At 39.8% G+C, this 20,937-nt stretch overlaps 2 protein-coding genes across 6 annotated transcripts in view; one reads left to right on the top strand and one right to left on the bottom strand.

The window, feature by feature from the left end:
• The window catches only part of stxbp1a (syntaxin binding protein 1a), a 37,233-nt gene extending 17,904 nt beyond the window's left edge, over nt 1-19,329 (top strand). The window contains exons 2-20 of one of the 2 annotated variants that reach the window (XM_058415464.1): nt 1,133-1,182; nt 2,959-3,040; nt 3,997-4,073; nt 4,491-4,569; nt 5,409-5,512; nt 7,058-7,206; nt 8,143-8,227; nt 8,308-8,438; nt 9,489-9,596; nt 9,693-9,753; nt 10,018-10,083; nt 10,189-10,269; nt 10,692-10,830; nt 11,239-11,348; nt 11,446-11,547; nt 11,727-11,812; nt 12,492-12,646; nt 14,523-14,715; nt 17,698-19,329. In XM_058415464.1, coding sequence (XP_058271447.1) covers nt 1,133-1,182; nt 2,959-3,040; nt 3,997-4,073; nt 4,491-4,569; nt 5,409-5,512; nt 7,058-7,206; nt 8,143-8,227; nt 8,308-8,438; nt 9,489-9,596; nt 9,693-9,753; nt 10,018-10,083; nt 10,189-10,269; nt 10,692-10,830; nt 11,239-11,348; nt 11,446-11,547; nt 11,727-11,812; nt 12,492-12,646; nt 14,523-14,632 — 1,775 coding nt within the window. In that variant the 3' untranslated portion in view covers nt 14,633-14,715; nt 17,698-19,329. The remainder of the gene's footprint in view (nt 1-1,132; nt 1,183-2,958; nt 3,041-3,996; nt 4,074-4,490; nt 4,570-5,408; nt 5,513-7,057; nt 7,207-8,142; nt 8,228-8,307; nt 8,439-9,488; nt 9,597-9,692; nt 9,754-10,017; nt 10,084-10,188; nt 10,270-10,691; nt 10,831-11,238; nt 11,349-11,445; nt 11,548-11,726; nt 11,813-12,491; nt 12,647-14,522; nt 14,716-17,697) is intronic. The other variant, XM_058415465.1, reaches the window with a different exon arrangement.
• akna (AT-hook transcription factor) overlaps nt 12,552-20,937 on the bottom strand; it is a 28,926-nt gene continuing 20,540 nt past the window's right edge. For 3 of the 4 annotated variants that reach the window (XM_058415461.1, XM_058415462.1, XM_058415463.1), the window contains one exon: nt 19,777-20,906. In XM_058415461.1, the coding sequence (XP_058271444.1) occupies nt 20,666-20,906 (241 nt within the window). In that variant the 3' untranslated portion in view covers nt 19,777-20,665. The other variant, XR_009207230.1, reaches the window with a different exon arrangement.

Raw genomic sequence — 20,937 nt, 5'->3', positions numbered from 1 at the left:
TATATATATATATATATGTATATATACACTTTTTTTTCCAAAATTGCAACTTGCATATTTATTTATTTATTTATTTATTTATTTATTTATTTATTTATTTATTGAAATGCCAAATTTTGCTAGCACAGTATTCTTCTTTTAAACTCCTCCCAATGGAGACACATACGTAATTACTTTCTGTGATAGCTGTACTCATGTTTGACGCATGTGAGAGCTTTTGGCTGAATGTGTTGTGATCTGGGTTCTGGGTTGTTGCCTGGAAGATCAGGGTTCAAGCCCCAGCACTGCCAAGCTGCCACCATTGGGCCCTTGAGCATGGCCCCCAACCCACCCTATGCTCTGACCTCAATCCCCAAGAATGGACTATGTAAAGAATGAATTTCACTGTGCAGTAATGTATATGTGACAAATAAAGACAACTTAACTAAAATTAAGTCAACTTAACACTACATACATTCCCTTTTCATTGTATTGTAGTTTATGACAGGGTGTTAATAAATATGGTGATAAACTGAATAAGGAGCTGAAATAAAAAATAAAAAGGGATAAGGGTTTTGCATAGTTAAGTATACAGATTATATGTAAATGCATATGTATATAAGGGTGTATGTGTCTGTCTGGGCGGGTGTGTGTACCTGCAAGAGAGCAGATCAGACACATGTGTAACTGGATAAGCAGGATAATATGAACAGGTGTGTGTATATGTTTAAAGGGGATGTCTGCATATTGTCTCGACATGACTACCAGAATTAATGTAATATAACCCATGTGTGTGTGTGCATGTGCGTGTGCATGTGTGTGTTCTTGTTGGGAGGTGACCACTATCCTCATTTTTCTCTCAAACCCCAGCGTTTATACTCATTCATGGGCCATTAGGCACGAAGCTTTCTGTTCCATGGAGGTGGAGGCTAATAGAAACTGTGACTAAAGTAACATCTTACTGCAGCTGAATGAAATCTGTGTAACATCTAAATGTGTTTACAGCACCGATATATCACAACATGTCATACTTGTAATGATGGTCATGAAGAAAGGATTTCGAAAATGACTGTGCAGTGAGTGAGTTTTAAAGCATTTGTTTTTGTCTGATAGAAAAAATTATGACACATGGTGTGTTTTTGTTTTTTTACAGAGATTATGAATGATGTGATCAAGAAGGTGAAGAAGAAGGGAGAATGGAAGGTAGGTGTGATCGTCTCACTAAGCAAATGAAATTGAGCATGAATGTCTGGATCACATAATAGTGCATTTCTTCACCTCACAGTCAGGTTCATTCCTTTAGTAGCTAAAGGTTAAAGACTTCATTTACTTAAATGTTCTTTCCTGCATGTTTCATCCTGATAATAAAAAAAAACCTGAAATGCTAACTTATTTTTTTCCATCTACTACATTAAATATTTCTGATTATTTGAACCATCTTTATAGTTATTTCACTTCTTGCACGTCATGCATAATTACATTATTGGCAAAAGTTTTGGGACGTCTGCCTTTACATGCACATCAATGTAATATGGAGTTGGCCCACCCTTTGCAGCTATAACATCTTCTGGGAAGGTTTTCCACATGGTTTAGGAGTGTGTTTATGGGAATTTAGAAGCGCATTTGTGAGGTCAGGCACTGATGGTGGACGAGATGGTCATCCATCTTCATGGACCTTGATTCGTGCACTGGTGTGCAGTCATGTTGGAACAGGAAGGGGTCATTCCCAAACTGTTTCCACAAAGTTCGGCGCATGAAATTCTGAAATTCCCGTGTAATTTGGTCTGACATTTCTGTTTAGTTTGTGTTTGTGATTTGGTGAACACTTGATTTTGCAAATTTTCTCAAAAAATTGTATTTGTATTTTTTTGTATAAGATTTTTCTTGTAAACTTGAAGCAGTTTATACCTGTACTCTTGTTCGAGACACGTGAATTGAAGCTTGCTTTGGCTGAATGTTTGTTGTGGTGAAGCTACACAATGTGTCTTGCGCCAAATCTGTGGTAATCTTTTAAAATATTATGTTGAGTTTGCTTGATTTTGTGTTACTATCACAAAATCGCTAAGTTCTTGAGAAATTTTTAGTTAGCACATAAATGGAAGAAAAAGTTATGACCATGTTTTAAGCTTGCCTTCTCATAAATGACATTTCATTAAACATGTATAAAGACATTAGAAAGAAAACTAAAGCTAGAAGGAAGTAGCATAGATCATTAGCACCACCTGAGTGTACATAGCAAGTACAGTTAGCTTGTTTTGCTAGAATAAAGTGTGGCATGTAACAAACAAATAAAATAACCAGTTCTCATACTGATTAGTGTGCTGTTTCATTTGTTTGTAACACTTCTAACCAGTACACTGGTGTTCCAGTCCACCGACAGAATGGAAATAAACTTGTTTTTCCCCTCTGTTGGATAAGCTTACACAGAAATTTAGTGGTTGAAGATTGTATGAACAAGCACTTGGGGTATCTCAGAGAGCAGAAATGGGTTTGATCATCATTTACTTTGGAGATAGAAACATTTGCATGTGTAAAAAAACGTTTTTGTTTTTTGGGAACTTTTCTATGAACATATTGCGCCCTAATAGTTGTTTAAGTATAAATCTGTTTAAGTACAAACAGAAATACGTATGAAAAATACATAAAGCGCTTAAAGTGTGTCTACTTTCCACATGAGCCATTAACCTCAAATTTGACCTGATAAAGACATTCAGTGCTGAACACGGACGCAACAAAACAGGCGCAATTCCCATTTTGTAGCCTCTGGATAAATAGAGTTAGCTTTAGAAGTTTACATAGCTCCTACTATTGTTCATTGAAACTTAAAAACATAACGCAGTGCACACCCAGAAGCGATAATGGTAGCCACAAAAAACAAGCAACACAAGCGAAGCCTGCTAACATGAACATTGGATTGATTTGTGGCCAGGGTTATTAACCGTTGCGTTTCTCTGGCTAACCTGTATGTTGTGTCTTCAGGCCTTGGTGGTGGACCAGCTGAGCATGAGAATGCTTTCTTCCTGCTGCAAGATGACTGACATTATGACAGAGGGCATCACAAGTACGTCCTTCTAATACATTACTGTAACACTGTCACTTATTATGCATATTGTCCCACTGTATCTGCCAGAATACTACTCTCAATAATCTTTGAATTGGTTAAAGATACAGAATTAGAGCTCATCTCAATAATTTCTTTGACCTAGAAGAATTTAAAGTTTTGCATATGTCTTGAGCAAACCTGTTAAGTATAAGCTTTGGAACTGTATAAATTATATATTTAATTAAACTTCAAGAACCATTTTATGGGTCCATTAATAGTGTATTTCTTTCAAAACTGGGCTTATCAGTACAGGGAAATGTCTTAAAAGCCTTGTCTGTATTACATTGCCAAAAGTATTCGAACAAGAAGGTTCACACTGAAGATATTTTCGTATGAAAGATTATTTCTGAGAAACTTTATCATGCAGCAAGACAATGATCCAAAACACAACAAAGAACTTCATCAGGAGGAAAAAAGTGGAATGTTTCTTTAACCCCAAATAAGCAACATTTCACCTCCTGGAGAGGAGACCCCTGAAACTGAAAAGAATCTGTGCTGCAAGCCTCTAAAAGAAACACAAAACAAGAATGCAGCAGTTTGGTGATGTCAGCAGGACACCGGCATGAAACAATTACTGCATGCAAGGGATATGCAAGACTATCCATTCCAATACTTTTGCTCAATGGTTTGGTCAATCACGAAAGGTATCATGCTCTACATTGTTTCACACATCTGGATAAAAATATCAGGAAATGAAAGCTATCATCTCACATATATTGTTTGACCTCAAATTAAATGTTTTCAGCATGTAGCAAAGGCAACAGAATTGGCTCTGCTGTTCCAATACTTTTGGAGAATGGGATTGAAACTTTAGAGATTGCATAGAAAAGGGACTACAAAGAAAAAGTATGGCAAATGTATTACATCATGCAGTCTCTCCATCATGATTGTCCTGTAATTTTTCTTTTCTTCAGTTGTGGAGGACATAATGAAGCGGAGAGAGCCTCTACCCACCTTGGAGGCCATTTACCTCATCACCCCTACTGAGAAGGTATGAGCCTTGTCTCTCCATCTGCTAAAATCCCTTACATCATCAAGGCAGGACCATCATAAAAAATTGAACTAAACAATAGACATACATGCAGATGGTATACCCCCCCCCAACACACACAGCTACACTACATCAACCAGTCTTAAAAGCACTTCAGCTCCTGTCTATCTTTAGTCACTCAGCAGGGAGAAAGTCTGTTCACACGGCTCACACTGACCATATGTCACATGCTGTATGAAGCACCACATCACCAAACACAGTATTGACTCAGCCTACACAAACAATCTCCGGTTCTGCATTACCATGGGCTACCGTGGCTGCCATGGCAACATGCACGCTCACGTCTTTACAGTGCATGCTCATACTCACGTACTCGCGTATTTACCCTTAACACTTATTTTCTTGTCTTTTTTCCAGTCTGTGCAGACGCTCGTCAGTGACTTTAAGGATCCCCATTCGTCAAAATACAGAGCAGCTCATGTATTCTTCACCGATTGTGAGTGTCAGAGCTCAGTGCACAGTAAATTTACTATCTGAATACCTTTAGGAACAGGAAATAACAATTTCAACTCATTTTTTTTCTTTATATCCCCATTAATAATATACACTTTTCCAGAAACCAATTACTGAATAAAGAGAGTTTCAGACAAACAGTGGAACCTTGGCATATGAATGCCCTCCCTTACAAATTTTCACCTTAAGAAATGAAATTTTGCAAGAAATTTGCAAAAAAAATGCAATACGAAAAACTACGTCATACGAAGCATTTTTGGCATACGAACGAACCGAAACGAACGATGGCTAAGTTGCGCGTACCTCCAGGAGCCGTTCAAAACTTGTTTGCGTCAGGGGAAAGTCAAGTGAAGCCAACTGACGCAAGTTTACGAATTTTTTGAGATTCAATCCATGATATCAGCGTTGCCTTCAGCATGCGTTCAAAACCTAGGTGATTTTTTGGGCGTTTTTGTGTTGCCAGATTGGTGGCGTGGGTGGTGTGCTCTATTTTTAGCTCAAGCTTGGTGGCACCATTTCCTGTGAGGACCCTTGCCATGGAATGCTTGACTTGGGTCAATTCTTTGTAAGCAGCCATACAGTTTACATACGATTCATATTGGTAATATTGGTCATATTTTTGGTTGGCTGGAATGGATTATCTGCATTTACATTATTTCCTAATATTCCCAATACAAATTTTCGCCTCAAGAACAAATTAAATTCGTATGCCGAGGTTCCACTGTATTATGTTTTAGAGATGTTGTGTTGTGGAATGTGTTGTCATTTGTCACTACATAAAAATGGAACGCTGTAACCGTAAATGTTATGATTGACCTACAGCTTGCCCAGATCCGCTCTTCAATGAAGTGGTGAAGAGTCGCGCTGCAAAGTGCATCAAGTCCTTGAATGAGATCAACATTGCCTTCTTGCCGTACGAGTCACAGGTGAGAAGAGATTGAAAACACTGTCCTCCATGTCTCCCAATTTAGTCACTCACAATTCACCCCCAGTAAGTACAGATGAGTTGGAAAGGCCTGGTACCTACTAATGCATAAGTGCTAGCAGTAGCAGTAGTAATAGTAGTAAAAGAAATAGTAGACATAATCGCGATACAAAAAAGCAACATAAAAGCTAAAAAAAAAGATCTAAATAAAATATTCAATGATGGCCGTTATTGCTTAATACTAAACAGGTTACTTATTTCGGTGTCAAAAAAAACAAAAAAGTACCAAAAAAACATTTATTCTTTCTGAAAAAAAAAAGGTATAAAGTCTATATTTCTAATATTAGTAGTAATAATAATGGTAGAAATAATAATATTGGTAGTATTAATAGAAGGAGATGGAATGGTAGTAGTCATCAGTTACTCCAGGATTTCGTGATTTAGTGATCATAGAAATGAACAGAAAATCTGGCAAAAAGATGACCACAGACTTTCCACAGACTTAGGTCAAGTCGCGTCATGTGACTTCATCACAACGCTCCATCGGAGATAATTACATGTGCGTCTTCACTGGTAGGAGAACGAGAAGAATCGTGTGCTGGCAATTTTGCAATCGAGTTTTCTGCAAATTTTGAGAACACTTTTTTTGTTCTCACAAAAAAATCTCAGCGAAATCCTGGAGGAACTGAGTAATAATAGTAGTAATAGTAACATGAAGTGAGAAATGTTATATCCTCTATATGTAAAGAGGAGAATAGACTTTAATACAGACAGTGACTCATTGGGAGAGTTGCAGAGCTGTAAGGCTATAACACTGTGAGGCAGTCTGGCCCACAATGCTTTGCTTCTGATGCTGTCTGCAATGATTAATTCAATGGAGTCAGAGGAGCTCTGCCTTGCTTCCGGCGTGATGCTGCACCTTATGACCTAACAAACCAGCCTCCTAAGAGACACGCTATTGGCTAATGCTCTGCCTGATCACCAGCAAGAGAGGGTTAATGGGGAAAAGACGGGCATCAAGGAGAACTCATCTGAACAGAAGGGCGGTGATCTGAGCGAACATGGTTTGGGGGAGGGGATGGTGGAGAAGCACAGCACACTGCTCCTGACAGAGAGAGAGAGAGAGAGAGAGAGAGAGAGATGGAGGGAGGGAGAGAGAGAGGGAGGGAGGAAGGAGAGATGGCAGGAGTTCAGGGGAGATAAAAAAAAAATCTGAGAGGTTTAGGAAACACAAAGGCAGGAAGGAAAGGCTGTGTGTCACTGCTGTCACTGCATTGTGTGTGTGTGTGTGTGTGAGAGAGAGAGAGAGAGAGAGAGAGAGTGAAAGTGAGACAGGACAGAAGGAGTGCGAGAGAGAGACAGAGAGAGAGAGAAAGACAGAGAAACAGAGATGGAGAGAAAGAGACAGACAGACAGACAGTCAGAGAGAGAGAGAGAGAGACAGACAGAGAGAGAGAGAGAGAAGCTAATCACAGCAGTTCAGTCGTTCATTCTATCATTTTCATGTGAAGCATATAGTGATGAATATTTATGCCTGTGTATCCAGGTGTACTCTCTGGATAACCCCGATGCCTTCCAGAGCTTCTACAGCCCCCACAAGACTCAGATGAAGAACCCAGTGATGGAAAGGCTAGCTGAGCAGCTGGCCACTCTGTGTGCCACGCTCAAGGAGTACCCTGCTGTCCGATACCGTGGGTGAGAAACTAATACCTCAGTCCATCCTGCTGCTTCGAGCCGTTAATATTCAGCCTCAGAATCATCCAGACTGAGAAGCTTTAATGCCTAAGGCTGTTCAATTTAAAGCTTTGAACAATATGTGAACCTATAATTTTATAACACTTTCTTTCCTTCCTGACTGCCTACTTTCTTTCTTTCTTTCTTTCTTTCTTTCTTTCTTTCTTTCTTTCTTGCATTTGTTTGTTTGTTTGTTTATTTGTTTGTTTTTGTTTGTTTGTTTCTTTCTTTCTTTCTTTCCTTCCTTCATTCTGTTCCTTCCTTCCTTCCTTCCTTCCTTCCTTCCTCCCTTCCTTCCTTCCTTCCTTCCTTCCTTCCTTCCTTCCTTCCGTTCCTTTCTTCCCTTAGTCTGTTCCTTCCTTCCTTCCTTCCTTCCTTCCTTCCTCCGGTCTGTTCCTTCCTTCAGTCTGTGCCTTCCTTCCATCTGTTCCTTCCTTCCTTCCTTCCTTCCTTCCTAAATCAATAAAAATCCTTACAGTAAACAGTTCACCATATATCTCTTTACATAAACAATGTTTTAATACGTTTATTAGTCTTTGATTATAAATAGGTGTCTGTAAATAAATTGTTATAATAGAAATAAAAACACATTAGAACTAAAAATCCTCATAAATCTGTGATTTGACACATTTAATTAATCTAGTTACAAATAATGTACAATTTAAAAGTATGTGCAAATAAAGTAGGCTTTAAATGGCAAATAAAAATAAGACATTATATAAATGGCATTTAAAAGAACAAAATAAAATATGGCATTAATAGCATGCATTTATTTAAGGGATCATTTACTTGTGAATACAGAGATATAAATATTTTGCGTCGCGTTCTTATTAGGAGATTCTTCGTTGTTATATCCTACAGTCTGAGTGTCTGTTATCTCTTTGTCCATCAATGCAGCGAGTACAAGGACAATGCCACACTGGCTCAGCTGGTGCAGGACAAACTGGATGCCTACAAGGCAGATGACCCCACGATGGGAGAGGTGAGGATCTCCACTAGTGGCCTAAGCTGAGGCTTGATGTCGCTGTTAGTTCTTGTAGCTAAAACTGTTTCTGTGCACAGGGTCCTGACAAGGCTCGCTCGCAGCTCATCATTCTGGATAGGGCTTTTGATCCCGTCTCTCCTGTCCTTCACGAGCTCACCTTCCAGGCCATGGGCTACGATCTGCTGCCTATTGAAAACGATGTCTACAAGTAAGAGTTTGATTTTTTAGGAAAGCTGGCTGAAATCTGTTTACGATAAAGATGAATGTGACAGTATCCTGACCTCAACCCAACAGAACACCTTTGGTGATTATTCCTAAACCTTGTGGAAAGCCTTCCCAGAAGAGTTGAAGCTGTTATAGCTGCAAAGGGCGGGTCAACTCCATATTAAATTCATGTAGATGTAAAGGCAGACGTCCCAAAACTTTTGCCAATATAGTGTAGCAGCTACATACTGTAAATAAGGGCCATGATGGCTTACTGGGTAGCAAATTAGCCGTACACCTCTGGGATTGGGCATTAAATGCGTGGAGTTTGTATACTCTCCCTGTGCTTCAGTGGTTTCCTCCGGGTACACCGGTTTCCTCCCACAGTTCAAAGACATGTGCCGTAGGCTGACTGGCATCTCTAAATCGTCCATAGTGTGTAAAAGTGTGTGTGTGTGTGTGTCTGAGAGAGACAGATTGTGTTCTGCACCCTGTCCAAGGTGTACCCTGCTTGAGGCTCTAGGCTCTCCAGAACCCTGTCTTGAATAAATGGTACAGAAAATGGATGGATAGGTGGATAAATGTATATTTAATATAAATGTTGAACCACTAAATCCAACAAACACTGCGTCAGGCTAACTATTTTTATACTGTTGAGTTTTCAGTTTGGTGGGTAGTCGTTTATATGAAGTTACGATGATGTGTCTCATGAGCATGTATACATATACACACATTATATACATAGTGCTCTATATACTAGAACAGTCTAGTATATATAGAGTAAATAGTGAATGAGCGAGGGAATGATTTAAGACTCAGACGTTACGCTACCTGAGAGAATGGGAGTGTGTTGCAGCTGCTCACACAAACACACAATAGGACAGGATATCTTTGTATGCTGTAGCATTACACTGGAACCAAGCTGATCGGATTTCGGAAGCAAATTGGTGACAATGTTTGTGAAAATGCCATAGCGACAAATCGACTACAAAATTCAATTTGGAGTTTCTGGTTCTACCTGATAATGGAGTGATGTTGATGTGCTGTACTGCAGGTATGAAACCAGCGGAATGGGAGACTCTCGGGAGAAAGAAGTGCTGCTCCACGAGGACGATGACCTCTGGGTGTCTCTGAGGCACAAACACATCGCCGAGGTGTCTCAGTGAGTAGCCGTCCTCTCGAACCTTCTCTAGTGTTGGATCTTTTCTAGAAGAAGAACCAACACCACTTGACTAAAATGGGCTTTGTTCCTTCACAGGGAGGTGACGAAATCTCTGAAGGAATTCTCAGCCAGCAAACGGATGAACACTGGAGATAAGGTACAGGAAGACAGGAAGAATACAGTATGTAGGTGAATGTTCTGTAGTGCTGTGTGCGATGAGCTGAGCTGCGCTGTAATGGCTGACTCATCTCAACACAACACTCTCCCAGGACCCAGCAGTTTAATATTCCTGACAGCACACACTCCCACACACTCATGTTCATGCAAGGTTGCTATTTGCACCAGGAACATGATGGACTATTTTAGGCTTGTGCTTCCTCTACTAAAATGCAGGTATTTAAGTGTTTATTTTGCATTTCAGACCACGCTGAGGGATTTGTCTCAGATGCTGAAGAAGATGCCGCAGTACCAGAAAGAGCTCAGCAAGGTGAGAGAGGACATCGACGACTAATACGGGACGAATAGAGGGGGAAAAAAAGAGCACAGTGTGAATCATGTTGGTATTAACACTTAAACGCTCGTGTCTCCGCAGTACTCTACTCACCTGCAGCTGGCGGAAGACTGCATGAAGCACTATCAGGGCACTGTGGACAAGCTGTGCCGTGTTGAGCAGGTAGCACATGCGTCAGAAATCATAACTGCAGCCCACACACACTGACTCGGGTTCTGTTTATTAGTAGTGTGTTCGCACTTCGAGAACACTTAACCGTGACTGATTATTTTCCCAGGTTTTATTCCTCTTACAGCAGCTCCAGGACCTTGCTGATTATTTTCCTACAACAACAACCTAATCATGGTTTATGTTTTACGTGGTAGACGTACTTCAACTTCTCTATTTTTCTACTTCTCAGTTCCTTAAGCTGCGAATCTGCTCCAGTGATGATTCATAGACCTGACAACCCCCCACCCCCCCACCGCGCTCCCATGAAATGTTTAGTAGTTAAAATGTTTTATAATGCTTAATGTGATTTGGTATGCATTATTTTTCCTATTTAAATAGTGTTAACAAACACTTACACTCTTGGTGTTGTGCAGGACCTGGCCATGGGAACAGATGCAGAAGGGGAGAAGATTAAGGACCCCATGAGGGCCATCGTGCCCATCCTGCTTGATGCCAACGTCAGCACCTACGACAAGATTCGCATCATCCTGCTCTATATTTTCCTCAAGAATGGTGAGGGAGACACAGACATACACACACGTATGCACACACATACAAGCACACATACACACGCAAACATGCATACACACACACACACACACACATATATATATATATTATATATATATATATATATACACACACATGCACACAAACATACACGTACAAGCACACACACACACACACACATATACATACAAGCATATATGCACACACTTTCACAAACACACACACATATACACACGCGCACACACACATACTGTACACACCCATACACATACAAGCACACACACACGCACACACACACACATACAAGCACACACACTACACACTGTTGTGTTTCAGTAGTAATCCTTTTAATTTTGTGTGTGTGTGTGTGTGTGTGTGTGTTTGTATTGCATGTATGTGTGTGATCACTAGGAATCACAGAGGAGAACCTGAACAAGCTGATCCAGCATGCACAGATCCCCCCTGAGGACAGTGAGATCATCACCAACATGGCTCACCTGGGTGTCCCCATCATCACAGACGTGAGACGCTCGCTCTTCCCTTTTTGTCTTCACGCCTTGCTCGCTGTTTTTCTGCTCAGTGCTCACCTTCTCTCCCATGTGCTTTCTTCTGCTCCAGTCCACTCTGCGCCGGGGGAAGAAGATGGACCGCAAGGAGCGTGTGAGTGAGCAGACCTACCAGCTCTCTCGCTGGACCCCGCTGGTGAAGGATATCATAGAGGTAAAAACACGCCCACTCTTCAGCCTGGCTGTGTATAAAAGCAATAACCCACATGGGGGTGTGTGTTATTGTGATTGTGTCTTGGGGGAGAGGAAAATCAGTGCAACACACACCTTATTGCTTTCACTTTAATTCTACTTTTCTGTATCACGACTATACACACGTCATGGATTTCACAGGATGCCATTGATGACAAGCTGGACACCAAGCACTACCCTTACATCTCGACTCGCTCATCCTCCTCGTTCAGCACCTCAGCAGTCAGGTACACACACACACACACAAACACACAGAAGCATTCACTGGAAAGGCTGAAGCACGACGGATCAATAGTCATCTCTGTGCATAGAGGGAGAGAGAGAACAGAAATCAATATAATGTGTGATGGACCATGAGGCCTGGACCATGAGAGGACACAAAGGCATTAATGTACCTTTTTTCCCCTGCATTTATGATACACTCAAGAGATTTTTCTATCTAATCGTTTTCCACTGACAAAACTGTGACACATTTTAGTAATAAGAAAATGCTATGTAATGACAAAATACATAGCATAGAGTAAAAAGGCAATAAAAACGGCAACGAGAGCCGAGAGTCGAGCAGAATAATGATCGATTCGTGCTTATTTCTTCACACACACACTGCTTTTGAGTGATAGAGTGCAGACATCACTAAGCGATCACTGATGCTTCGAGAAAACGTACTGCCCGTGGAATTCATTATTGCACACCTTTCTTAAATAATATTACTTAAAATAGGTGACACTAAATGAAATATTCATGTGACCTGATTAGAGATAGCCTAAAGCTTCACACCATAAAAGGATTTTTTGGATGTGAGTAAAGATCAACAGGTTTAGACCATCATTTTCTCATCTGTATTTGGTGCCAGATGATTACTGATGTTCAGCTTCTTGCTTGTTAACACGACCCTTTTCCTGGCAGTGCTCGATATGGCCACTGGCACAAGAATAAGACCCCTGGAGAGTACCGCACCGGGCCACGTGTCATTGTCTTCATCATCGGTGGCGTGTCTTTCAGCGAGATGCGTTGCGCCTATGAGGTCACACAGGCCAACGGAAAATGGGAGGCCATCATCGGTGAGTGTGTAGCCTGGCGGTGATCCTGGCTACCTGCGGAAACACCATTTACACACATTAACCTTTATATTACAGACAACCTTTTTGAAAGTTTTTAAGGTCTTAATTTCCAGTCACATACGAATCGAAGGCGTCTGAGCCCTTTTGAGATTAGAAAGTGTGTTTACACCAGAAACAAATGTCTTCTTACTGAAACACGTTCTCTAGCACACAGTATGCACCTTTGACTTTTTAGGCTTTAAAGCAGAAACATCAGCGGATCAATAATCTGCTTTGTGTATTTCTGCTGTGTCCATGGTGTTTTGGGTATTGTAAGACGAAATCATAATCAGAAAGCAATCAGAGCCAATACCGATTTAACCCCTTAATCCAGGGGCTCTCAATTTCTTGTAGCCAAAAAGTTCCATGGACCTCAAAGCTTAAGGCTGGATAATCTGGATAAACTATTCAGATATTAGGCTCTTTCTTTTAATGTGTCTGATTTAAAAATCTGGCTGTTTATTAGAGTTTTTTTGTAAAAAAATATATATATATATCAATATACATAGCCTATTATGTCCAAAGTGACCCTGCTTACATTTACATGGTTAATAATAATACTACTACTACTACTAATAATAATAAATAAGTGACCAGCTTAGAAGGCAGTAATAAATATCAGGAATAAATATAATAACTTTAATAAAGCTGGGTTGTGATTTCCAGCACTGTCATGAACTAAAATTAATAAATTAATAAATTAATGGAAAACACTCCTGGCCATCAGATCCCAATTTTTGGGGGGACAGCAGGACCAGATTTAAATACTCCGCTCTTGCAGCTATTGTGTTACTCACTGTAACACAATGCCATTACCTGTGTCTGGAAGAGGTTTTCTTTCTGAAATATTATTTTTTATTTGTTTCTGCCTAAACAAAAAGCCCAAAATTGAACCTGTCTTGACCCTGACCGGGCAGTTACTAAGGATAAGTGAAAATGCCTTGTCAATGTAAATGCAGTGTTAAAAACCTTCTGCTTTTTGGCTTGTTTTTCGGCACATTATCTCTTCATTCTGAATAATGTGTTGATATTTGCTTCTGGTTAACTTTACTTTAGTGAGTACTTTCAAGGAACGAACAAGAATCAGAGTTTGAGGGGTCGATTAATATTTTTGCACCTTACGGTTATGCTGAATACCAGGAGTGTGATATTGCATTTGTACAACAGTTCTACAATCAGGGGATTAATATAGCATAAGTGGAATTTTAGACCCAATAAAGATTAATGTGTTAACGGAAATATATCTCAAAGAATCCACTCACTTTATAGCAGATCGGCTACTGGTACTGGTACCTTATAGCAGACTGGCTTGCTCACACTGATTAGTACACTCCAGTTAACAGTAGGCAGACACAGATAAGTAGACAAAGATATATCTTGGAACGCTTCTCGACCAATTGTATTAGTGAACTGAAGTTAATATTTAATAAATATTTACCAATTTTGGAAATCAACCCCTTTATACCGATATGTTCAAACTTTCCTCAGCTGATTCATTTCCTTTTATGTGTTTAGTTGTTAATATGACTCTATCTGTGTCTTCTCTCAAATTTCCTTAAGTTGTCAAGCTCAAAGTTTCCTTCCAGGCTTGAAGAGATCGTATATGACTTGTCATGTACACGGTTTCTAGTCATGCTGTTCAGACAGAACACAAATAAACATTCTATCTAAGTGCATAAACGCTGAGCTTGCTGAATATGTTATGAGAAATGGATGCATTGAAATGGTTGCTTAACCCCTGTTTTCTTCAAGACGACTGAAAGGTGGCTAAAGAGAAAATGGGGATGCTGTGTTTTGATGATAACCCGAGCGTGAAGCCACCTTTGTTCCTCCGCAGGTTCCACCCACACGCTCACCCCAACCAAATTTCTAAAGGATCTGCAGCATCCCGACTTCCGAGAGTCCACTAGGGTGTCCTTTGAGGACCCCGTTCCCTCAGACGATTGAGAGAACGAGGGAAAGGGTGGGAGAAAGAGAGAGAGAGAGAGAAAGAGAGAGAGAGAAAGAGAGAGAAATCACACTCTGACAAAGTAAAGGCAGCCGCTCGAAGAAGCCCTTTCTGAATCCCCACAGCACAAGGGTTTCTTTTTTTTTTTTTTCCTCCTTACTTCCAGTTTTACTCCCCTCCTTGCAGAGATGAGCGGTTGGCCTCCGCCTCAGTGCATGGACAACCTGCCAGTCTAAAGAAGGCTCCACCCACTGCTCACTAAAGACCAATCAGTGGCCAGATCAGAGTTGATGTTGGTCATGATTGGCGGATTATTCTGACTGCAGCGAGTGGAGCCTCTTTGGAGCAGCCATGCAACGGGTGCTGACTCCATCCCTGCCGTTCCCATTCCTCTCAGCCGGGTGGATTAACCTGCATTTTTCCTAGCATTCGCCCTCTAACCCAGTGGTGCCTCTTCTTGTTTTTGTTTTTTTCGGGTGACGAGGAGCTCCTACATTTGCACACCCAAAAATTTCATATCCGTCATGTTTGATTTTTGTTTTGTTTGCAGATTAATCTACCCTAGAGATTAATCGTAATTCCAGTTTTTTTTTTTTTTTATATATCTCTATGTATGCATAACAACCCGAGAAAATCATTCACATCCAAATTAGCAACAGGGCTCCTTTCTTTAATGCTGAATTTCAGCAGAATAACTCGAAGGATATATATTTTTCTTTTTGCCTTTTTATTCCAAACGAATCCACCAAACATCACTCCCTACATGAGCAAGTGGGCGTCTGCGCTGATCGCACAGCAAATATACTCTCCATTTGGAGAACTGCCATATTGCCAATTTCCATACTGCTGCATTTTGAAACTGGAGCAATTGGGCTAAGTAACGTGTGACCCGTCTGCAGATGCCAAAGCTTGAAATGTAGCTACGTTCTCTTGATATGCTTTAGCACTACGCAAAAATATTCCTTTTCGTTCCTGCTTTTTGCCAATTGTCTCGCTAATTTGTTAATACCGCTTTAAAATTGCAGCATGGCCTGTGAGAATGTTTAAAATAATACTTCATGTACAATATGGACAGCATGTGACTATAATGGTTAAGAAAAATCCTACAAAATTGTGTTTAAAAAAATAAATAGGATTCTAAATGGTATTGGGTGTGTTTGTGCATCTTTCAGGAAAAATCTCAGTGGTCAGTCTTGTAAAAAAAAAAAAAAACCTCCAGACACTTCATTGCCCAATGCTGAAATATTAAGTATAATTAGTCATTTCAAACTCTGAAATGATTTAAATTCATTTTAGTGAGGCTACTACTTATTATTTCACGATGCTGAATAATTCTTTGAATTTCCTCATGTTTAATCATGTGGATTAATTTCCTATAACAGCAGCTGAAGCATTAGTTCTAGCTGCAATTCAAGCCACAGTTTTTCATATTAATATCAATATTAATACGTTCCCGTCCTGACAAAAAAAAAATTCATATGGGAATACAATGATCTAGTCCTGATAATATAGAGATTTTAAAAAAATGTGCTGATATTTCGCAAAGAAAAATTGTTTAACTGTTGATATGGGAACGATTTCTGAAACCTTAACGTTTATGGAAGGAGTCTCCAGTGCCAGAGCTTTGTAAAGCTGTAACTATGGACAGAAAACGTTCCACAAAAACAAAGCCAATTATTTATTTTAAGAGAACGATGGTGTCTAACTGTTATAATGTAAGTGATACAGAAACTAATGTTCCACGATATTAAATGTAACTATGAATGGATAAAAATCTAGTTGCATAAAATCTCATTTGTTTTGAATGAATTAAAATGAATTGATTTTGTCCTGATTTCTCATCATCCTGCAATCAAACTAAATATGTAATCGTAGCTGTACGAAGCTAGTTGATGTGCTAAAGCGATATTCTCTTTCTATATCCGCCTCCTTTTTTAAATTGGTTTATCATTTTTGGATTTTGGAAATGATAGCGATCACACCATTTGCAGTATGCCAGCCCTAACCCATACTGCTTACATTCAACACCTACTGAACTATCTGGTCATTTTATACTCCACATATATATGTATATAAAGTTTGTTTCTGTTCTGGCGGTTTATGACACTCGTTACACTCATCTAGCTGCTGGTAGAGTTCATTGTGATTCTAGCCAGAGCTCAGTAAAGCTGCATGTTTATGTTAGGTGCTCCAGGTGGATTTAGTGGACTAGTGACAAAGATTCAAGCAAGAATTTGACTCTTGACACGTACTTGGATTTATTTAAATCCTGTAACACAGATTCTTTATGATTTTTTGGCGAGCTGTAAATAAAAACAACCCCACTGAACTGTCTGATGTTTTAACCTGACTATTTTAGAATAATATTTACAGTGAAAATCTTAGGATAGAGGAAACGATGAAATGTGCAGCTTTGCTAAAGAAACAAACAACTGTAATAAAAAAGGATGTAGAGAAATAAATCAAGCTTTTGTTCCAGCTGGGCTCGAAGAATATTTTTTGAGAATCATTTTTGAAATGATTCGGACCACAATTAAAAATAATAATAATAATAATAATAATAATAATAATAATAATAAAATAATCCAGTTGGCACAAATGTTTGATTAATTGTGAACTTGTTATATTTTCTTCTTTGGAAGAAATGTGTCTTCAGCTTTTTTATCTAAGATAGATTCAGATCTGAATAAAAGTAGAATTTTTTTTTTGTTTTCTTTTATTTTTATTTTCTGAATCTCATAGGCCTGCCTTAGTGTGCGGTGCGATTATCCCTCACATTTCAATTTAGCTGACCTACATCTGTTGTCGTGCCTTTGCTAAATCCGCACACATCATCTGTAGAAATCGCGACGTTGTTCACAAGATACGTTTGTATCAGATGATTCGTTTAGACCGCCGTTTCCTCCAACGTTTACGTCCGTTCGGTTTGCCATGTCTTTACGTGGAATTAGATACAACAGCTGAAAACACATTTGGAGGTGAACTCACTTGCCTGTACTTGCCTTCTGACGTGTGCATATATTTTCTCTCTTTCTCCGCGGGTGCTGTCCCTATACTCCTGCAGGCTCGACCCATATCTTCACCCCTACCGTGCTCCTGGACGCTCTCAAGGCCATGAACAAACCAGACGAGGATCAGACAAGCTAAAACTCTCCCTCTCTTCTCTTCTCTAGCTGATCACCCAAATCCCCTGCTCCTGTATTAATGTGTATGCATCTTGCTTGAAAGAAAATGTAAAAAAAGAAAGAAAAAAAAAGAAAATAAACAATGGAAACACTGACTAAAAAAATATGAGATATATATATATATATATATAAATATATATATAAAATATGTTGAAAAGCAAAAGAATCATTGTAAGTATTCTCATGTTTTCCAATGGATGCAAATGTTTAAACTGTCAAAAGAAAATAATAATAATATGGTTTAAATACTCAAACGCCATTTGAAACAGAAAGAACCAAATATTGATATTGCTATTGATATTGGATGCTCAGAAATGTAAATGTGAACGGTAGAAACTTAGATCGTCGCTGTGATTTGTCATGGTCGTGGGCGGGGGAGGGGCAGGCGTGTGGATGCGAGTGCCACTCGAGAATCTATCCTCGTATCATTTCTCTTGCTTTATGGCGAACTCCTTGTCGTTCGTCACGCTGTACGCCGAGAGCTCCGATTTTAGATTCATAGTCGTGCATGCCATGGAATCTTATTTGTGGCCATTTTAAAATCCGAGGTGGGGGGGAGAGACACTTTTGACACTGACTGAGCATCTGCTGAGGAGAGGAAGCAAAGCGGTTGATGAGGGGGAAAAAATATGAGTCAAATTGTAAATAGCTCCAGAATGCAAATAACAGCCCTCGTCAAGGCCTCGGCTGCGGATCTACCCGCCTGGACTGTTTGTTTTGTTGCTCTGCAGAGAATTTCACGTTTTAGTGTCGAAAAGGCCATTGCTTGCAAATGTTTGAAAAATATTCTCAACAGAAAAAAAAAAGGGCCAGCTGTACTTCAGTATTGTTATCCTGTCCGATTAAAGTCTCATCATTGGCTAGTAAACCGGGCCATGCACTGAGTAGTGTGATGTTATATATGCCATATGTTGATGTTAAAACGTCTCCCTGTTGACTTTCTAACTGTGAAGTAGTACTTTTATTTTTTTCGTTCAATAATAATGCGAAGCCAATGTGTTCGTGATGTTTGAGCTGTAGTTGTAGTAGTAAACAAAAAAAACAACAAAAAAAAACAAAAACAAAACAAGAACAACTAACTATATTTGGTTCGTCTGTTTGTTAGTGCAACGTAACTCTTCCACTGGTGAATGGCTTCGCAAAGAGATGTAATCCCATCTTCTTATTTCCTCCTCCCCCCACCCCTGCTTCTATTTCTATTTAATTCTATTTTATTCCTCTGCTCCTGCAACCAGGTTGTATATTGCACTATTGAGTTTTCTGTGATGCGAATGCTTGTTTATTTTGGATTTATGTTTCGGTTCGCTGTTGTAAAAGCTCCGAGTGTGTCGAGTAAATTTATATCAAATTTATTTATCAGAGAAAATATTAAGAAATAAGAAGTTAGTCTGTCTTTAAACCTGTTTATCTTTGCTGGGATTTCATGTTTGCAAGCGTTGAAGCACAAACAAAAGTAAACTCGATGTGTACTGATGTAATAAAGACTGTCCAATAAATTGGCTTCCATTCCAGGAACGAGTCGGTGGGGTTTTTTTGTTATACACACATATCAACAGAGAGGAAAATGAAAGTTATGTATAAAAGGGTAATAAGGGCAGTTCTGGGATGGTAGGGTGAGAGTAGGGGTGGTGGTGGCTCAAGTGGTTAAGGCTCTGGGTCGTTGACCGGAAGATCAGGGGTTCAAGCCAAAGCACTGCGAAGTTGCCACTTTTGGGCCCTTGAGTAAGGCTCTGCTCCAGGGGCGCTCTATCATGGCTGACCCTGTGCTCTGACCTAAACCTCCAAGGATGGGATATGTGAAGAAAGAATTTCACTGTGCTGTAATGTATATGTGACAAATAAAGGCTATTTCTATACAATTCATCTTACCTACACAAGTGTATGAAGTTTCTGGAAGGCAGCCGTATACCTGCAGCAACGAGGTCGATAAAGTGATGCTGAATTACTGTACAAAATGATTGAAGGATGTGTTAAGAGCTATTTTAATATCTTCGAAATACAAAAGTACAAAATTTCAGGATTTTGTCACGAAAAATCGAAACAGCAATGAATTCTCAGAATCGTGGTAGATTTCTCCCAGCATGATTATTAATTAAACTGCATATGGATCAATGCTGCTCTGATGACAGACTATCATACTTCCTAACTAAACATTATGCGCTGTTGGCTTATTTATTGTGGTCTAATCCGTAAATTTTCTTGCTTCCACAACAACGCTTTAAACAGCTTCTCATGCGGCATCACAGAGCAGTGCGAGACACTTGAAGGAAAGTGCTATCGACCCTCTTCCGCATACCTGAGCTCACAGAGTCACTCTGAATGACAGCAGCATGATTAACACCACATCAGGTTTGCTTTTATGGGACTGCGTCATTGTCAGGATTCAGAATCTGTGATACTCTGGAGCTCCTGCATTTTCAAATCTCAATTTAAGGGCACAAAGCTTATAAAAAAACCAATCAAATTCCCTAAATTGTTCATGGGCCACTAATTTTAGCAGCATTTTCTATTATGAAAACAGATTTAGATTATTTATTACAAAGACATTTTAAAAATGAAGCGCTGTGCATAACTGCACTAATAAAACCTAGTGCAGAAAGGCAGAAGAATATTTCCCAGTACAAAATCTTACACACACCGACACGAACCCTATTTCCAATATCTGAAATTATTACAAAATTATCATAAAATGGGCGTGTAAACTAACGTAAACAGTGCGATCACCGCTCATCACAGTACAGCTGCCAAGGTTAAAATGTGAGTGTCTAGAGATCTCACGTCAAGAACTGCAAGCTGCAGTCTGGTTTCTCTAGAAGTCACACGGAAGCATAGAGTAAAGCTGCAGCATCAGTAGGTGCAGGATTTTGCGAGTGGATGCAGTCCTGAGGAAAGAGAGTGCACCATGCGCTCAGACATCTCTCTCACGCTGCTGACGGCGGCGATGGCGCGGCCCAGAGAACGGTTGAGAGAGCGCTGGGCATCTACAGAATGCGAGCGCCTACGATGACCCATGTAGCCTTTCGCAGCACTTGGTGAAACATAAAGAGGCTTTTGGTAGGAGGCTGACACCACGGGGCTGGAGTAGTAGCTGCAGGACAGAGGAGGTCAAAGTATGTTAA

The sequence above is a fragment of the Hemibagrus wyckioides genome, linkage group LG18 (genome assembly GCF_019097595.1).
Source record: "Hemibagrus wyckioides isolate EC202008001 linkage group LG18, SWU_Hwy_1.0, whole genome shotgun sequence".
Classification (NCBI taxonomy): Eukaryota; Metazoa; Chordata; class Actinopteri; order Siluriformes; family Bagridae; genus Hemibagrus; species Hemibagrus wyckioides.
The sequence above is the reverse complement of the archived record's forward strand: the minus strand, read 5'-3'. Positions and strand labels throughout refer to the sequence as shown.